Source organism: Aethina tumida, chromosome 2 (assembly GCF_024364675.1).
Source record: "Aethina tumida isolate Nest 87 chromosome 2, icAetTumi1.1, whole genome shotgun sequence".
Taxonomy (NCBI): Eukaryota; Metazoa; Arthropoda; class Insecta; order Coleoptera; family Nitidulidae; genus Aethina; species Aethina tumida.
This window is the reverse complement of record NC_065436.1, coordinates 32,045,936-32,062,681: the sequence shown is the minus strand read 5'-3', so window position 1 is coordinate 32,062,681 and position 16,746 is coordinate 32,045,936. Positions and strand designations below refer to the sequence as shown.

The window sequence follows — 16,746 nt, the reverse complement described above, 5'->3', positions numbered from 1 at the left end:
TAATTGCCAGTATGCATAGCTGTTCTTAATCGTAATTGAAGTAACACCTAATGCTGAAGTGTTTATTAAATTACCTGGTTGTGTTGCAAGGAAATTAATAAACTTTTCCAGTTAGTGAATAAACTGGAAAAATACTGTTCTGTTGGTCTACTCTAATAATGAATTTAAGTAAAAACAGTAAAACGTTATACTGCAATTTATTACAGCCATTAAAGATTTTCAGCTAATTATATAATAAAAAAATTAATCGGAATTCCTTGGCTGCTTTTAACGAGCATCATAATCTTCAACAATATAAAACGGCGCTATCTCATTGCCGACGTTAAAAAATCTGTGTAGAATGTTCTATTAAGGCATTTAATTTGCATTTTCTTGTATAACCGGATACGACCCCTGCAAACATAAATAAACCTAAAAATTCATTTTATATTGTTGCACGTTAAATTTTGATTTAGTCTTAAATTCCCACTACATTAACTTCTGGATGTCTACAGTTTTATACCTGCGGATTATTTCCTGTTTTTACTGTGACTTTATATTATTTTTGAGGGATGAAACGATAAATATTTTTATTTCGAAATGAATATATTCGCATGGAAATGCGTCTTTGTTATTTTTCAATTTATTTTACTCGCAGTTGAAACATAAAAAATTTTTTAGAATTATCTTACACATTTGTACAAACACTGATTTAAATATTTACATTAAATTTCTCTTACTGAATTAATGCGGAGAATGACATTTAAACATTTATATTTAGGAAAATATATAATAAAATTTAAATTGTAAAGGAAATTCTATTGAATAAATAGTAAAATAAATAGTGATAATAAAAATATTTTATGATTTAACCGCTGAACCAATTGTGCCCGTGGGAAAACTGAAGACCAACATTTCCTTGTGGTTTAGTGTTTCCTCAAGGGGTGTAACTGTGACTGACTCCACCGTAAGCCTCCAGTTTCGTATTTTTGTCCGGAGCCCTCAAAGTTTTCGAAGCTTGAAGACCTACATCTGTGCCCCAATTGGGAGTGCGAGTAACAACTGCTTTAATATCGGTACCTAAACAAAACAGGGTAAAATAAATTGTGAAAATATTAAATAAAATATAATATTACCAGTTGGGACATTGTGGTAACCCAAGGTTCCTCCAACAGTCAATGGACCGGTTGGTTTAAATGTTTTTGCACCAAGGACTCCGGCGGTAAGTTCATGGCCACCTTTGGATGTAAGAACAGTTTCCTGGCCCAATTTTATGGTTGTACCAGCCTATCCTTTTTAAACATCCCACGAAGTTGAAGATTCACTAAAATAACCTTGCAAATTCGTTTGACTTTTAAATGTGTGTAAAAGGATCTTACCGTCTTTGTCTTTGTAGAGGAACCAACAAATATTGGTGCCCGTCATCGTCTTCTATAAGATCAAGGGGCACTGCAATAGCGAGGGCTAAAGTGGCTAGGAAAAATGCAGTTGTCTTCATTGTACTTGTGTGATTATGAACTGATATCGATCCTAATGAATTTTTCAAATATATAGTATCCATTGTGGGATTTACGACGTGGTTTATCCCCTTGACCAAGCAACAAACTAAACAAAAGATAAGCAATTGTAAGAAAACGCTTTTGTAATTAATCGTTTTTTCCAAATGCTAAATTTACTGAATGCGTTAATTTGCTAAGGTAGTAATGATAGATAGTAATAGAAGTATAATTAATAATTTCGAAATATATATTACGCTGAGACAGACGCATTAAAATTGGATGTTATTAATCTGAATCGCAAATTTTGTTATACATAATGCCGTGTCAAATGTATTGTGGAGCTAATATTGTACAATTTATTATATTAATTATCAATAAATTTCCTATTTTAATTTTTATTATATTTAATATACTAAATACTCGTCTACATTCTGTTTTAGAAGACTAATTGATACATAAGTTACAGATCAACAAATACTGCCACTAATTATATGTCTATACTATTTTGATATCAGTACCTGTCAAAATTTCAATAAATTCTAGCCAGTTGTGGTCAAGTGATAATAGTTCAAATATTTTATTTTTTTATTAAAATAACAAATTCAGGATGGTGTATTGAATAAATATTTTGATGGATAAAAACAACAAGTAAGGAAAACAATGACTTGAAAAGGATTACCCGGACTCTACACGATCAAAAACAGTAATTCGTCAGTGGTATCCTGATTTTAAACTCATTCATCATACAGACAGAAATGACATGGAAATCACTTGACTTAAAAAGACTATTTCTCCAATAAATATAAAAACACCTCAAAATTGTGATGGGCAAACATCCTGAAGGTGTCGTTTGATGGTATTTATAATACTCTGGAAAAATTTTGAGTATGAAAAATATATGTTTGAAATAGATGCTGTATTTGCTCCCAACATCAGAAGCAGATAATTTTAATTGTATTTAATTTAGTTTGGTAATATTTGCTGGAAATAAAAATGATGGTAATAGATGCAGTATGGTTCCACTAGTAAATTCCTGAACCAAATCTGTTAGCTGAGTAGCGAATAGATAATAGAAGAATTATCTTACACTTATCATTAGTGAACTAATCGAATGAATGTCATTTTATCTCCCAGATTAGAAAAAAATTAAAAAGGTTTACATTTTACTTGAAATATTTATTTTAAAAAATAATTAAATAAATAAATATGTTATATACATTATAATTTAACCGCTGAACCAGTTGTGTCCATGGGAAAACTGAAGACCAACATTTGCTTCTGGTTTGGTTTTTCCCCAAGGTGTGAAACTCTGACTGACTCCACCATAAGCCTCTAGTTTCGTATTTTTGTCCGGAGCCCACAAAGTTTTCGAAGCTTGAAGACCGACGTCTGTGCCCCAATTGGGCGTCTGAGCAACAACTGCTTTAACATCGGTACCTAGAGAAAAAACGGTAAAATAAATTGTTTGCGACTATTAAAAGAATTTATAGTATTACCAGTTGGGACATTATGGTACCCCAAGGTTCCCCCAACAGTCAATGGACCGGTTGGATTAAATGTTTTTGCACCAAGGACTCCGGCGGTAAGTTCATGGCCGCCTTTGGATGCAAGAACAGTTTCCTGGCCCAATTTTACGGTTGTACCAGCCGGTCCTTTTGAAACATCCCACGAAGTTGAAGATTCACTAAAATATCCCTGATAATTCGTTTGACTTTTAAAAGTGTGTAAAAGGTTCTTACCGTCTTTGTCTTTGTAGAGGAACCAACAAATATTGTTGCCCTTCATCGTCTTCTATAAGATCAAGAGGCACTGCAATAGCGAGGGCTAAAGTGGCTAGGAAAAATGCAGTTGTCTTCATTGTACTTGTGTGATTATGAACTGATGTCGATCCTAATGAATTTTTCGAATATATAGTATCCATTGTGGGATTTACGACGTGGTTTATCCCCTTGACCGAGCAACATACTAAACACAAGATAAGCAATTGTAAGAAAACACTTTTGTAATTAATCGTTTTTTCCAAATGCTTTCTAAATTTACTGAATGCGTTAATTTGCTAACGTAGTAATATATAGTAATAAAAGTATAATTAATAATTTCGAAATATATTTTACGCAGAGACAGACGCATTAAAATTGGATGTTATTAATCTGAATCGCAAATTTTGTTATATATGATGTCGTGTACCTGTCAACATAAATTTTTACATTTCTTCGAATGTATTGTGGAGCAAATATTGTAAAATTTATTATATTAATTATCAATTATATCCTATTTTAATTTTTATTATATTTAATATACTAAATACCCGTCTACATTCTATTTTAGAAAACTAATACATAATTTACAGATCAATAAATACTGCCACTAATTATATATTTATACCATTTATAGTATCAGTACCTGTCAAAATTTCAATAAATTCTAGCCAGTTGTGGTCAAATGATAATAATTCAAATATTTTAATTTTTTATAAAAATAACAAATTGAGGTTAGTGTATTGAATAAATATTTTGATGGGAAAACCAACAAATAAGGATAACAATGATTTGAAAAGAATTACCCGGACTCTACACGATCAAAAACAGTAATTCGTCAGTGGTATGCTGATTTTAAACTCATTAATGATACAGACAGAAATGACATTGAAAGCACTTGACTTAAAAAGACTATTCCTCCAAAAAATATCAAAACACACCTTGAAGGTGTCGTTTGATGGTATTCACAATACTCAGGGAAAATTTTGAATATGAAAAATATATGTTTCAAATAGATGCTGTATTTGCTCCCAGCATCAAAAGCAGATAATTTTAATTGTATTTAATTTAAGCTTGGTAATCTTTGCTGGAAATAAAAATGATGGTAATGGATGCAGTATGATTCCACTAGTAAATTCCTGAACCAAATCTGTTAGCTGAGTAGCAAATAGATAATAGAAGAATTATCTTACACTTATCATTAGTGAACTAATCAAATGAATGTCATTTTATCTTCCAGATTAGAAAGAAAATCAAAAAAGTTTAAATTTTGCGTGAAATATTTATTTTAAAAAATAATTAAATAAATAAATATGTTATATACATTATAATTTAACCGCTGAACCAGTTGTGTCCATGGGAAAACTGAAGACCAACATTTCCTTCTGGTTTGGTGTTTCCCCAAGGAGTGAAACTCTGACTGACTCCACCGTAAGCCTCCAGTTTCGTATTTTTGTCCGGAGCCCACAAAGTTTTTGATGCTTGAAGAGCGACGTCTGTGCCCCAATTGGGCGTCTGAGCAACAACTGCTTTAATATCGGTGCCTAGAGAGAAAACGGTGAAATAAATTGTGCAACTATTAAAACAATTTATATATTAATATTACCAGTTGGGACATTATGGTACCCCAAAGTTCCTCCAACAGTCAATGGACCGGTGGGATCAAACGTTTTTGAAGCAAAGGCTCCAGCATTAAGTTCATGACCGCCTTTGGATGCAAGAACAGTTTCCTGGCCCAATTTTACGGTTGTACCAGCCGCCCCTTTTGAAACATCCCACGAAGTTGAAGATTCCCTAAAATATCCTTGTTAATTCGTTTGACTTTTAAAAGTGTGTAAAAGGTTCTTACCGTCTTTGTCTTTGTAGAGGAACCAACAAATATTGTTGCCCTTCATCGTCTTCTATAAGATCAAGGGGCAATGCAATAGCGAGGGCCAAAGTGGCTAGGAAAAATGCAGTTGTCTTCATTGTACTTGTGTGATTGTGAACTGATGTCGATCCTAATGAATTTTTCGAATATATAGTATCCATTGTGGGATTTACGACGTGGTTTATCCCCTTGACTGAGCAACATACTAAACACAAGATAAGCAATTGTAAGAAAATGCTTTTATAATTAATCGTTTTTTCCAAATGCTCGCTAAATTTATTGAATGCGTTAATTTGCTAAGATAGTAATGATAGATAGTAATAGAAGTATAATTAATAATTTCGAAATATATTTTACGTAGAGACAGACGCATTAAAATTGAATGTTAATAATCTGAATCGCAAATTTTGTTGTGGATGATGTCGTGTACCTGTCAACATAAATTTTTAGATTTCTTCGAATGTATTGTGGGGCAAGTATTGTACAATTTATTATAAATACCCGTCTACATTCTATTTTAGAAAACTAATTAATACATAAGTTACACATCAACAAATACTGCATATATTATATATCAATATCATTTATGATATCAGTACCTGTCAAAATTTCAATAAATTCTAGCCAGTTGTGGTCAAGTGATAATAGTTCAAATATTTTAATTTTTTATAAAAATAACAAATTCAGGTTGGTGTATTGAATAAATATTTTGATGGGTAAAACCAACAAGTACGGACAACAATGACTTGAAAAGGATTACCCGGTCTCTATACGATCAAAAACAGTAATTTGTCAGTGGTATGCTGATTTTAAACTCATTCATCATACAGACAGAAATGACATTGAAAGCACTTGACTTAAAAAGACTATTCCTCCAAAAAATATAAAAACATCTCAAAATTGTGAAGGAGAAACATCCTGAAGGTATCGTTTGATGGTATTCACAATACTCCGGGAAAATTTTGAGTACCAAAAATATATATTTCAAATAGATATTGCATTTGCCCCTAACATCATGAGCAGATAATTTTAGTTGAATTTAATTTAAGTTTGGTAATCTTTGCTGGAAATAAAAATGATAGTAAGGGTGCAGTATGGCTCCACTAGTAAATTCCTCAACGAAATCTGTTAGCTGAGTGGCGAATAGCTAATAGAAAAATTATTTTATACTTGTCATTAGTGAACTAATCGAATGAATGTCATTTTATCTCCCAGATTATAAAAAAAATTAAAAAAGTTTACATTTTACTTGAAATATTTATTTTAAAAAATAATTAAATAAATAAATATGTTATATACATTATAATTTAACCGCTGAACCAGTTGTGTCCATGGGAAAACTGAAGACCAACATTTGCTTCTGGTTTGGTTTTTCCCCAAGGTGTGAAACTCTGACTGACTCCACCATAAGCCTCTAGTTTCGTATTTTTGTCCGGAGCCCATAAAGTTTTCGAAGCTTGAAGACCGACGTCTGTGCCCCAATTGGGCGTCTGAGCAACAACTGCTTTAACATCGGTACCTAGAGAAAAAACGGTAAAATAAATTGTGCGACTAATAAAAGAATTTATAATATTACCAGTTGGGACATTATGGTACCCCAAGGTTCCTCCAACAGTTAGTGGACCGGTTGGATTAAATGTTTTTGCACCAAGGACTCCGGCGGTAAGTTCATGGCCGCCTTTGGATGCAAGAACAGTTTCCTGGCCCAATTTTACGGTTGTACCAGCCGGTCCTTTTGAAACATCCCACGAAGTTGAAGATTCACTAAAATATCCTTGTTAATTCGTTTGACTTTTAAAAGTGTGTGAAAGGTTCTCACCGTCTTTGTCTTTGTAGAGGAACCAACAAATATTGTTGCCCTTCATCGTCTTCTATAAGATTAAGGGGCACTGCAGTAGAGAGGGCCAAAGTGGCTAGGAAAAATGCAGTTGTCTTCATTGTACTTGTGTGATTGTGAACTGATGTCGATCCTAATGAATTTTTCGAATATATAGTATCCATTGTGGGATTTACGACGTGGTTTATCCCCTTGACTGAGCAACATACTAAACACAAGATAAGCAATTGTAAGAAAATGCGTTTATAATTAATCGTTTTTTCCAAATGCTCGCTAAATTTATTGAATGCGTTAATTTGCTAAGATAGTAATGATAGATAGTAATAGAAGTATAATTAATAATTTCGAAATATATTTTACATAGAGACAGACGCATTAAAATTGAATGTTACTAATCTGAATCGCAAATTTTGTTATGCATGATGTCGTGTACCTGTCAACATAAATTTTTAGATTTCTTCGAATGTATTGTGGGGCAAGTATTGTACAATTTATTATATTAATTATCAATAAATTTCCTATTTTAATTTTTGTTATATTTAATATATTAAATACCCGTCTACATTCTATTTTAGAAAACTAATTAATACATAAGTTACACATCAACAAATACTGCATATATTATATATCAATATCATTTATGATATCAGTACCTGTCAAAATTTCAATAAATTCTAGCCAGTTGTGGTCAAGTGATAATAGTTCAAATATTTTAATTTTTTATAAAAATAACAAATTCAGGTTGGTGTATTGAATAAATATTTTGATGGGTAAAACCAACAAGTACGGACAACAATGACTTGAAAAGGATTACCCGGTCTCTATACGATCAAAAACAGTAATTTGTCAGTGGTATGCTGATTTTATACTCATTCATCATACAGACAAAAATGACATGGAAATCACTTGACTTAAAAAGACTATTCCTCCAAAAAATATAAAAACATCTCAAAATTGTGAAGGAGAAACATCCTGAAGGTATCGTTTGATGGTATTCACAATACTCCGGAAAAATTTTGAGTACCAAAAATATATATTTCAAATAGATATTGCATTTGCCCCTAACATCATAGGCAGATAATTTTAGTTGAATTTAATTTAAGTTTGGTAATCTTTGATGGAAATAAAAATGATAGTAAGGGTGCAGTATGGCTCCACTAGTAAATTCCTCAACGAAATCTGTTAGCTGAGTGGCGATTAGCTAATAGAAAAATTATTTTATACTTGTCATTAGTGAACTAATCGAATGAATGTCATTTTATCTCCCAGATAAGAAAAAAATTAAAAAAGTTTACATTTTACTTGAAATATTTATTTTAAAAAATAATTAAATAAATAAATATGTTATATACATTATAATTTAACCGCTGAACCAGTTGTGTCCATGGGAAAACTGAAGACCAACATTTGCTTCTGGTTTGGTTTTTCCCCAAGGTGTGAAACTCTGACTGACTCCACCATAAGCCTCTAGTTTCGTATTTTTGTCCGGAGCCCACAAAGTTTTCGAAGCTTGAAGACCGACGTCTGTGCCCCAATTGGGCGTCTGAGCAACAACTGCTTTAACATCGGTACCTAGAGAAAAAACGGTAAAATAAATTGTGCGACTAATAAAAGAATTTATAATATTACCAGTTGGGACATTATGGTACCCCAAGGTTCCTCCAACAGTCAATGGACCGGTTGGATTAAATGTTTTTGCACCAAGGACTCCGGCGGTAAGTTCATGGCCACCTTTGGATGCAAGAACAGTTTCCTGGCCCAATTTTACGGTTGTACCAGCCGGTCCTTTTGAAACATCCCACGAAGTTGAAGATTCACTAAAATATCCTTGTTAATTCGTTTGACTTTTAAAAGTGTGTGAAAGGTTCTCACCGTCTTTGTCTTTGTAGAGGAACCAAAAAATATTGTTGCCCTTCATCGTCTTCTATAAGATTAAGGGGCACTGCAGTAGCGAGGGCCAAAGTGGCTAGGAAAAATGCAGTTGTCTTCATTGTACTTGTGTGATTGTAAACTGACGTCGATCCTAATGAATTTTTCGAATATATAGTGTCCATTGTGGGATTTACGGCGTGGTTTATCCCCTCGATTGAGCGACAAGATGAAGGTCGTTAAACGTGACTATAACTAATTGTAAGAAAACACTTTTGTATTTTATGTTTTTTTCTAAATACTTGTTGGATTTATTTATTGCGTTAATTCGCTGAGGTTGCTTTCCGATTCCCAAAAGTAGTTTCGTGAATGGCCATTCGGGCAATCAATTTCCGACACCTAACCGACCGACAGCAGTGTATTCTCGCAAATCCGACGGGTGATTATGTGATTTTAATGTCGGAGAAAAAGGAGTGAACGAACGGCGAACGCCCCGAAATCGAAACGTGAAAATCCAAGTATCTCTGTCCGAGACGATCGCGTCCACGGGACACCGATCGTAGAGGCAACTCGCAACGCCCCATGGGAGATCAATGCGTCGCCCTCCAATGTGTGCTTCGTCAGCCGGATGCCGGATCACCCGGATTACAATATGTTCCGGGTGCGACCACACTCAACACCTGTCATCGCCACTCGCTCACTTCGCCTCCCCATCTTCCGAGACACTTTCCTGTATCCACAACGTGAAGGAATTTCAAAATACGTTCCCTTCTTTAAACACTATTGATTATATAGTCACATACAACAATGTAATTTCTACTTTTGTTATTTACAATATATTAAAATACTCGTTTCAATTTAATTATCAAGTCTCAAATACAAATATCTGTAGAAATACCATTATTTTCAATTGCAATTTACTGTGTAATGCTTATCCACAATGTGCGCTGTATAGTTACAAGCCCGTTTTAAGTGGTCCGACACCTTCGCACCTGTATTTTATTAGGGACAAGCCGTGCTTGCTTTGTAAACGGGTGGAGACGGTTCAGTATCTTCGGGTTTATGGGGATTCGCAGGACTTACTCCAAACACCAGACACAATATATTAGGTTACAGTGCTTAACAGATACATTGTTAACTACAGGCATAATTCAAACTGCATTTCTAGCTATAATTAGCTCTCCAAATTGCTACAAAATGTTTTTACATTCGCTTAATTGTATTTCTCCAAAATTGTAGCAAAAATTTTTTATTTTTTTAAATATTGTAACTGTATTGATATTCTAGGTGTGATTAAACTCAAATTCCTCAGTTATTTTTGTTGTGATTTACACATTTGTAATACATCAAAACAAATTTCTTTATTAATCATGCTTTGTTTGTTTCAGATTATTTACGCCAATTTCGTAGTAACAACCGGGGGATCAAGGTCATCAAAACATGTGAATCACTTTAAGTATATTTTAAGAAATCGTTTTGCTTACAGGCGAATGACCGTTTTATAAGTGTGGGGACTTTTTGCTTTCTCAACTAGTGTATCTAATGCTATACTGGGAATTTTATAAATCCCGGTACCGGAAAAGTAATTTACATTATAGGATTAATGATTTCTTTGAATATTTTTTTATTATTATTATTATTATTATTATTATTATTATTATTATTATTATTACTATTAAATTTGTATGGTTAAAATTATTATTATTGTTATTGTTATTTTTATTAATTTATTAATTTATTAATTATTAATTATTAATTATTAATTATTAATTATTAATTATTAATTATTAATTATTAATTATTAATTATTAATTATTAATTATTAATTATTAATTATTAATTATTAATTATTAATTATTAATTATTAATTATTAATTATTAATTATTAATTATTAATTATTAATTATTAATTATTAATTATTAATTATTAATTAAATTATTAATTATTAATTATTAATTATTAATTATTAATTATTAATTATTAATTATTAATTATTAATTATTAATTATTAATTATTAATTATTAATTATTAATTATTAATTATTAATTATTAATTATTAATTATTAATTATTAATTATTAATTATTAATTATTAATTATTAATTATTAATTATTAATTATTAATTATTAATTATTAATTATTAATTATTAATTATTAATTATTAATTATTAATTATTAATTATTAATTATTAATTATTAATTATTAATTATTAATTATTAATTATTAATTATTAATTATTAATTATTAATTATTAATTATTAATTATTAATTATTAATTATTAATTATTAATTATTAATTATTAATTATTAATTATTAATTATTAATTATTAATTATTAATTATTAATTATTAATTATTAATTATTAATTATTTTCCATCCTACGTTATATTAAACAGGTAATATAATTCATGACAATTTGTTTTATATTCCAAAATTTTGAAATGAACAACATCAAATCATTCAACACTTGGATTAAATGCATTGAAGATGAACAACGTCAAGGTCGTTCTATACCAACTAAGAAATAATCTTTTGCAAGATCGTCGTGCAACAGGTTTGGAAACTAATATGGAAATAATGAACCAATAGTAAGAGTCTCAAGAGCAATGAACTTCTTCAAGAAATTGAACACTTGACTAATAAACAAAGTCATGGTCGTCCTGTACTAATGAAAAAATTAATCAATATCTTGTTCTAGATCCTCTTGTAATATCTTTGGAAATAGACCAGTCATTACTCTGCAAAGAATAAACGAATAGTAAAAGTCTTCATGTAATAAAGATTATAAAGAAATTGAACTCTTGACTGATGAACTACATCAAGATCGTTGTGTACCAAAAAAGAAATTAAGCAATATTTTGTGCAGTTGTGTTACTAATAGTAAGAGTCTTCATGCAATAACTTAAGAAGTTGGACACTTGGGTTGAATACATTGAAGATGGTCGTCTTGTACCAACGAAGAAATTCAGCAATATCTTTGGAAAGAGGTCAGTCGTTAATCTGCAAAGAATCAACTATTAGCTTCATGCAATAAATTTCATCGCTAGGATTAAATACATTGATGATGAACAACTTCAAGGTCATTCTGTATCAACAAAGAAATTCAACAATATCTTTTGCAAGATCCTCGTATAACACATTTGGAAATAATCCAGTTATTAATCTGCTAAGAATCAACAATTAGAAATAGGCTTCATGCATCAAAAAGTTGAATTAGATAAAGTAAAAAAGTATTCTTTCTCTCCCTGCACGCAACGCAAATGAGATTAATATAGGTTGTATTGTTGTGTGAAATGGAAATGAGTTGTTTAGGACAAATTTTATCAATCTAGACAAGTTGAAACTGGTTAACCTGGTCGAACAACACTATAAAAAAGATTTAACTCATGAAGGGTTTTGATAACTGGGGTATACTGCATGAACAAGTTTACATACTGGCTACTATCTTCTAAGAGGCCAAACGAGCAATGTAATTCTTTATTGCTCCCAACAAGTCAAGGACGAGTTTCTTTATTCAACAGAAAAATTCTATCTCATCCACATATAATCTATTACTTTTTTTTGTCATTGTCCAATTTCTGGTTTTTTCTCCAATCCGAAGAACGAAATAAACTACTTTCTCCGGTATGTAATAAATAAATCTCCTTCCCGTGACAAAGAAAATTGTTATGTATTTGATACAGACACCAAAAGTTAATTCTGATAGTATTTCAACAAGTTTAAGCAAATTTCATGCAATAAATAATCGTCAGATAACAGTTATGTAGAACGTGTGAAATAATCATAAAATTACTGTTTCCACACATGTATATTATTTAAAGTAATACCCTAGCAATTAAAAACGAAACTGACTCTCGTTTCTAGAACCTCAAAACCCCTTTAAAGTTTTTGCACCACTCAAAAGCTCAACAGCGAGATACTATTACTAGCGTATGCAACTTTAATAAACTCAAACTGGTTTGTAACGTTGGCTGGATTTCCCTGAATAGAGTGGCCAACATTTTTCCTTATTTATTTACGAGGGACCGTCTAACACCGACGACAAGCTAAAATTCAACATTATAAAACAAAGACAATCGATATTTCTTGCGCAAATGTAATATTCGTGTTCCGTGAGCTTAAACAATACAGGCGGACCATTAATTAAGCAAATCCCGCGACAGCGAAACATAAATTAATTTAGCGGATTACTTCGAATTGCAATATTGTCCAGTTCGGAAACGCGGAAACGGAACGGAAAAAGCGGTAATCTCGTGTGTTCGGTTAAGTTACAACCGTTTCCGGAATCCGACCCTAAAAAACTACTTTCCGATGGCAAGTGCTAAAGCATTTTTTGATTTCCCATTGGACATTGTTCGCAACGAACGGATTTTAATGACGTTTGTCTCTCAACGTGAAATTCCATCAATCAGAATCACTTGACGCGTTCATCCTTGTGTTTCTGAATAGCGGGGGATTTTTAATTCATCAGATTGTGTATAAAACGGTGATATTCGTTTAGCTGGGAATAGATTTCGTTTACCTGTGGCATTTATTATTTATCGTGGGGAACGCCGGAAAGGATGCATGAAGGCCCGACTGAAAGAAGAGACGTCTAATTACTAGGTACTCGTGATTGAAGTGCTAATTAAATCTAATATTTAAATTAAATAGGGGACATAAAGAAGCAACAGTTAATTGGCAATTTACGTTTTGCAACGCAATATTTTTCATCTCTGAATTATCTCCAGCAAAACTTATAATATACATCCTTCTGCAGCTTTACTTCATTATTTTTTCATTAAAACTTTGGAAACAACACACTTCTCCCCGTGAATAGCAATTGTTTTCTTCTCGCCAGTTTTATTGCCTCTTAATTGTTTCCAAGGATTTATCTTTCTTTTGTTTACTTTTTATAGCTTTTTGTGCACGGTGAAGAATTGAAATTGTCCTCCGTTGCCTTCCATAAACCTGAAATTCAGTTTATTTGCATTAAATTGTCCCGGCTTATTTACGTAGTATAAGGTAAGAAAGTAATTTAAAGTTTGTTTATTTTATTACAATGCTGCGCTGTTAAAATAAATATCGCAAGATATTATTGTTAAAGAAGAAATTATACTAAAGGCACAGCCAAAAAGTAAAGCTGGTAACGGTAAACTTTCAGGATACTCTAATTTAAAAACCCTTATAACAACGTAAAGTAACAGATTGTTGTTTCTTCGTTTTTGAATTATATTTCGCAAGGCCATCGGATTCTCGAGGGGCAAAAACGTGTGTTTCCTTAAGGGAGGCATTCGCCCCACCCCCAATTATAAATTTCCTTATCCCAAACTCTCGGGCCTGCTTAAAACGACAAAACAGCCGCCGGAGACGATGAAAAATGATCCAGGTATTTTGGACCATTAATTTTTTTTTTTATATTTAACGTTAAAACTAATATATCTCAATAAATACTTGTTACCGAAGCGAAAATTGGCTACACGGGTCCTCCCCAGTTGCGTGGCTGAAGGGCAGAGTTTAATAATAAAGTAGTTTAAATTGTGAATTGTGATAACGGTTGTCAGGGGAATGCAGGTGTAATCTGCTGCTTTAGGGCTTGTAATAAAGTTTACTTCCCAATTCGCTAAATCCCATTTCTAAAACTTCCCCGTGCTTATGAATCCGCACCGTAATTAGGTGATGCATCGAAAATTACTTACTTAGAATCGGTTCTTTTTAATTCAATGTAGTCACCGAATTCGAATGGCACATTTCCACCCCCGCAGCCATAATCCTGCCCGCGTGTAAAATGTGGATTAACAGGAAAAAAAATTAAAACGGATTTCCTTGCAGAAAGGGGATGTTCCAGTGATTTACCGTCGAGATGAATGGAACCCATGTGCACGGGTCTTATGCAAAAAAGATTTATCGGTCACTTTTTGTTTTCAATCTGCTTTTATTACCGATTCCTTATAGCCCGTAAATCAAAGGCACGATTCAAATTACAACGTAAAAAATATTATCGAATAGAAATAATATTGTGGGACAACAGTCTGCGTTCCGTCATTGTCGCGGTCGCAATTTGTTTCGGCCCGTTTTTAGCCCTCAGGCAGACGAGATCCTCAGTGGCGGCCCCGGCAAAAAATATCAACTATATGTCAGATTGTCAATTGCTACCTGGTTTCTTAGTGATGGATATAGTGTCAAATTTTTAATGTGTAGGTGTGGTGTGGGTTTAAAGCACATGTTTTGCCCTATCTAAACGTGTAAACTATTTTAGAATTTATTCAGGTCTTTGAACAAAAAATAGATAAGAAATAAAATTGTACAATCTTCTTGTTCCACTTCAAATCGACCCGACTAGCATGCGACATCAGTGATGTATTTGGCTCAGGAACCACAGGAACCACTAAAAAATGTACAATACGACGATGGTTCCAAAAATTCCTTGGAGGGAACGAGAGCCTTGTAGATGACAAGCACTGCGACCGACCGTCTAATGTTGACAATGAGCAAATGAGCTTGCTGGTGAATTAGACTTAACGTACACTACCGCACAAAGGGCTCGACAAATGGGCCCTGTACGAATTGAAAGAAAACCAACATTTTAAAGTATCGTCTAGATTTTTATGCAATGAGAAGGAGCTGTTTCTCGATCGGATTGTGAGTTGTTATGAAAAGTAGATACTATACGACAATCGGCGATGTTCAGCATAATGGTTAAACTACAATCAGGTTATCAAAGACTTTCGAAAAATAAAATTGCACCAAATGAAGGTTGTGGTTACTGATGCCGATGTGATCCATTACAGGTTACTGAATGCTGGTGAAACGATAACGGCAGAGAAGTACCGTCAATAAGTCGACGAAAGCAATTGCAGCGTATGTACACGGTATTGATCAACAGAAAGAGGACAATTCCTTTTCATGACAATACTCGCCAGCAAGTCGCACAACTGACACTACAGAGGTTGACGAAGTGGGGTACGAAAGTCTGCCTCATCCGTCATATTCATCAGACCTTTCGCCAACCGATTATCACATTTTCAAATATTTTGACAACTTTTCTACACCGAAAATGTCTTAAAAATTAAAATTACACTCAAAATGCCTTTAGCGACTTCGTCACTTCCAGAACCCCATAATTTTATTCCACCGGCAAAAATAAACTTGTTTCAGGTTGTTAAAAATGTGTCGACTGCAATTGTTCCTATTTCGAGTAATATAGTTTTGTTTAAGCTGGGATTTGTTTATCTTATTGGGAAGGATTTTTAAGACTTCATAATGTATTAAAATAACAATAAATTACTCCTCAGGAACAAGGAAAATTGAAAGAAAACATTTCAAATGGGAAATCTTTATGTACGCCAATGGGAGGAAGAACGGGAGCCCCCGGCTTCCCTGCTGCAAAGTCTTAATGCTTAGAACGAGAAATGTTTTTGGCAACCGCTGAAACCAATCGCAGAGTCTATTGTAGGCGATAAATCTTGGTGCACCAGGGCTTTTTCACGACTTTCAACAGAATAACGTAAGACCTTAGATGTAATTACAATGATTTAAATCATGTTAGAGCGTGGAACACACTGCTGATTTATGTCCTGATTTTCTCCTCGCTGCTACACACGCATTCTCCACACCGTCGTCCGGTCCAACGTTCGTTCTAACGTCCTGTCCTTCTTTTTTTATTGTTCGGCTTTCTGTCGTCCTTTTATTGTTTTCCGTTGTTCGCAACTCGGAACAAAGAAGTCGCACTACGTCATTTTACTGCGTTTTCGTCCCACGAAACTTTCGTGTTATTAATTCGGACCACCAAACATTCTAATCCGCACCCCGTTCGGTATTATTGGCCATTTTCCGCCGAGGAGGCTCCAATCAAGTTACGGTGTTAAAAGGAATTTTAAATGTTCGCTTAGGTTACGTACCCGTTGAGATTCAATCCACGGACTAATACGGCATAAAAGAAAAGGCACGGA

The 16,746-nt window shown here is 32.9% G+C and overlaps 2 protein-coding genes across 8 annotated transcripts; both read right to left on the bottom strand.

Annotated features, from left to right (window-relative positions):
- Positions 1-777: 777 nt before the first annotated feature.
- LOC109608154 (uncharacterized) lies at positions 778-7,081 on the bottom strand. Of its 7 annotated transcripts, none has more exons than XM_049963494.1 (4): positions 6,925-7,081; positions 4,944-5,029; positions 1,116-1,217; positions 778-1,059 (listed from the first exon to the last, which is right to left on the bottom strand). In XM_049963494.1, exons 1-4 carry the CDS (start codon positions 7,041-7,043, stop codon positions 917-919), a joined length of 450 nt encoding a protein of 149 aa, XP_049819451.1. In that variant the 5' UTR covers positions 7,044-7,081; the 3' UTR covers positions 778-916. The 7 variants fall into 7 exon arrangements, with proteins under 7 accessions (XP_049819451.1, XP_049819450.1, XP_049819447.1 ...); XM_049963493.1 differs by lacking the exon at positions 6,925-7,081 and adding an exon at positions 5,085-5,218; XM_049963490.1 differs by lacking the exons at positions 778-1,059; positions 1,116-1,217 and adding an exon at positions 2,634-2,915 and having other exon boundaries at positions 4,842-5,029.
- A 1,151-nt stretch (positions 7,082-8,232) lies between these two features.
- On the bottom strand, positions 8,233-9,322 carry LOC109599394 (uncharacterized). Its single transcript, XM_049963487.1, has 3 exons — positions 8,815-9,322; positions 8,572-8,759; positions 8,233-8,514 (listed from the first exon to the last, which is right to left on the bottom strand). The coding sequence occupies exons 1-3, from the start codon at positions 8,994-8,996 to the stop codon at positions 8,303-8,305; spliced, it is 582 nt and encodes a 193-aa protein (XP_049819444.1). The 5' UTR covers positions 8,997-9,322; the 3' UTR covers positions 8,233-8,302.
- Positions 9,323-16,746: the final 7,424 nt, after the last annotated feature.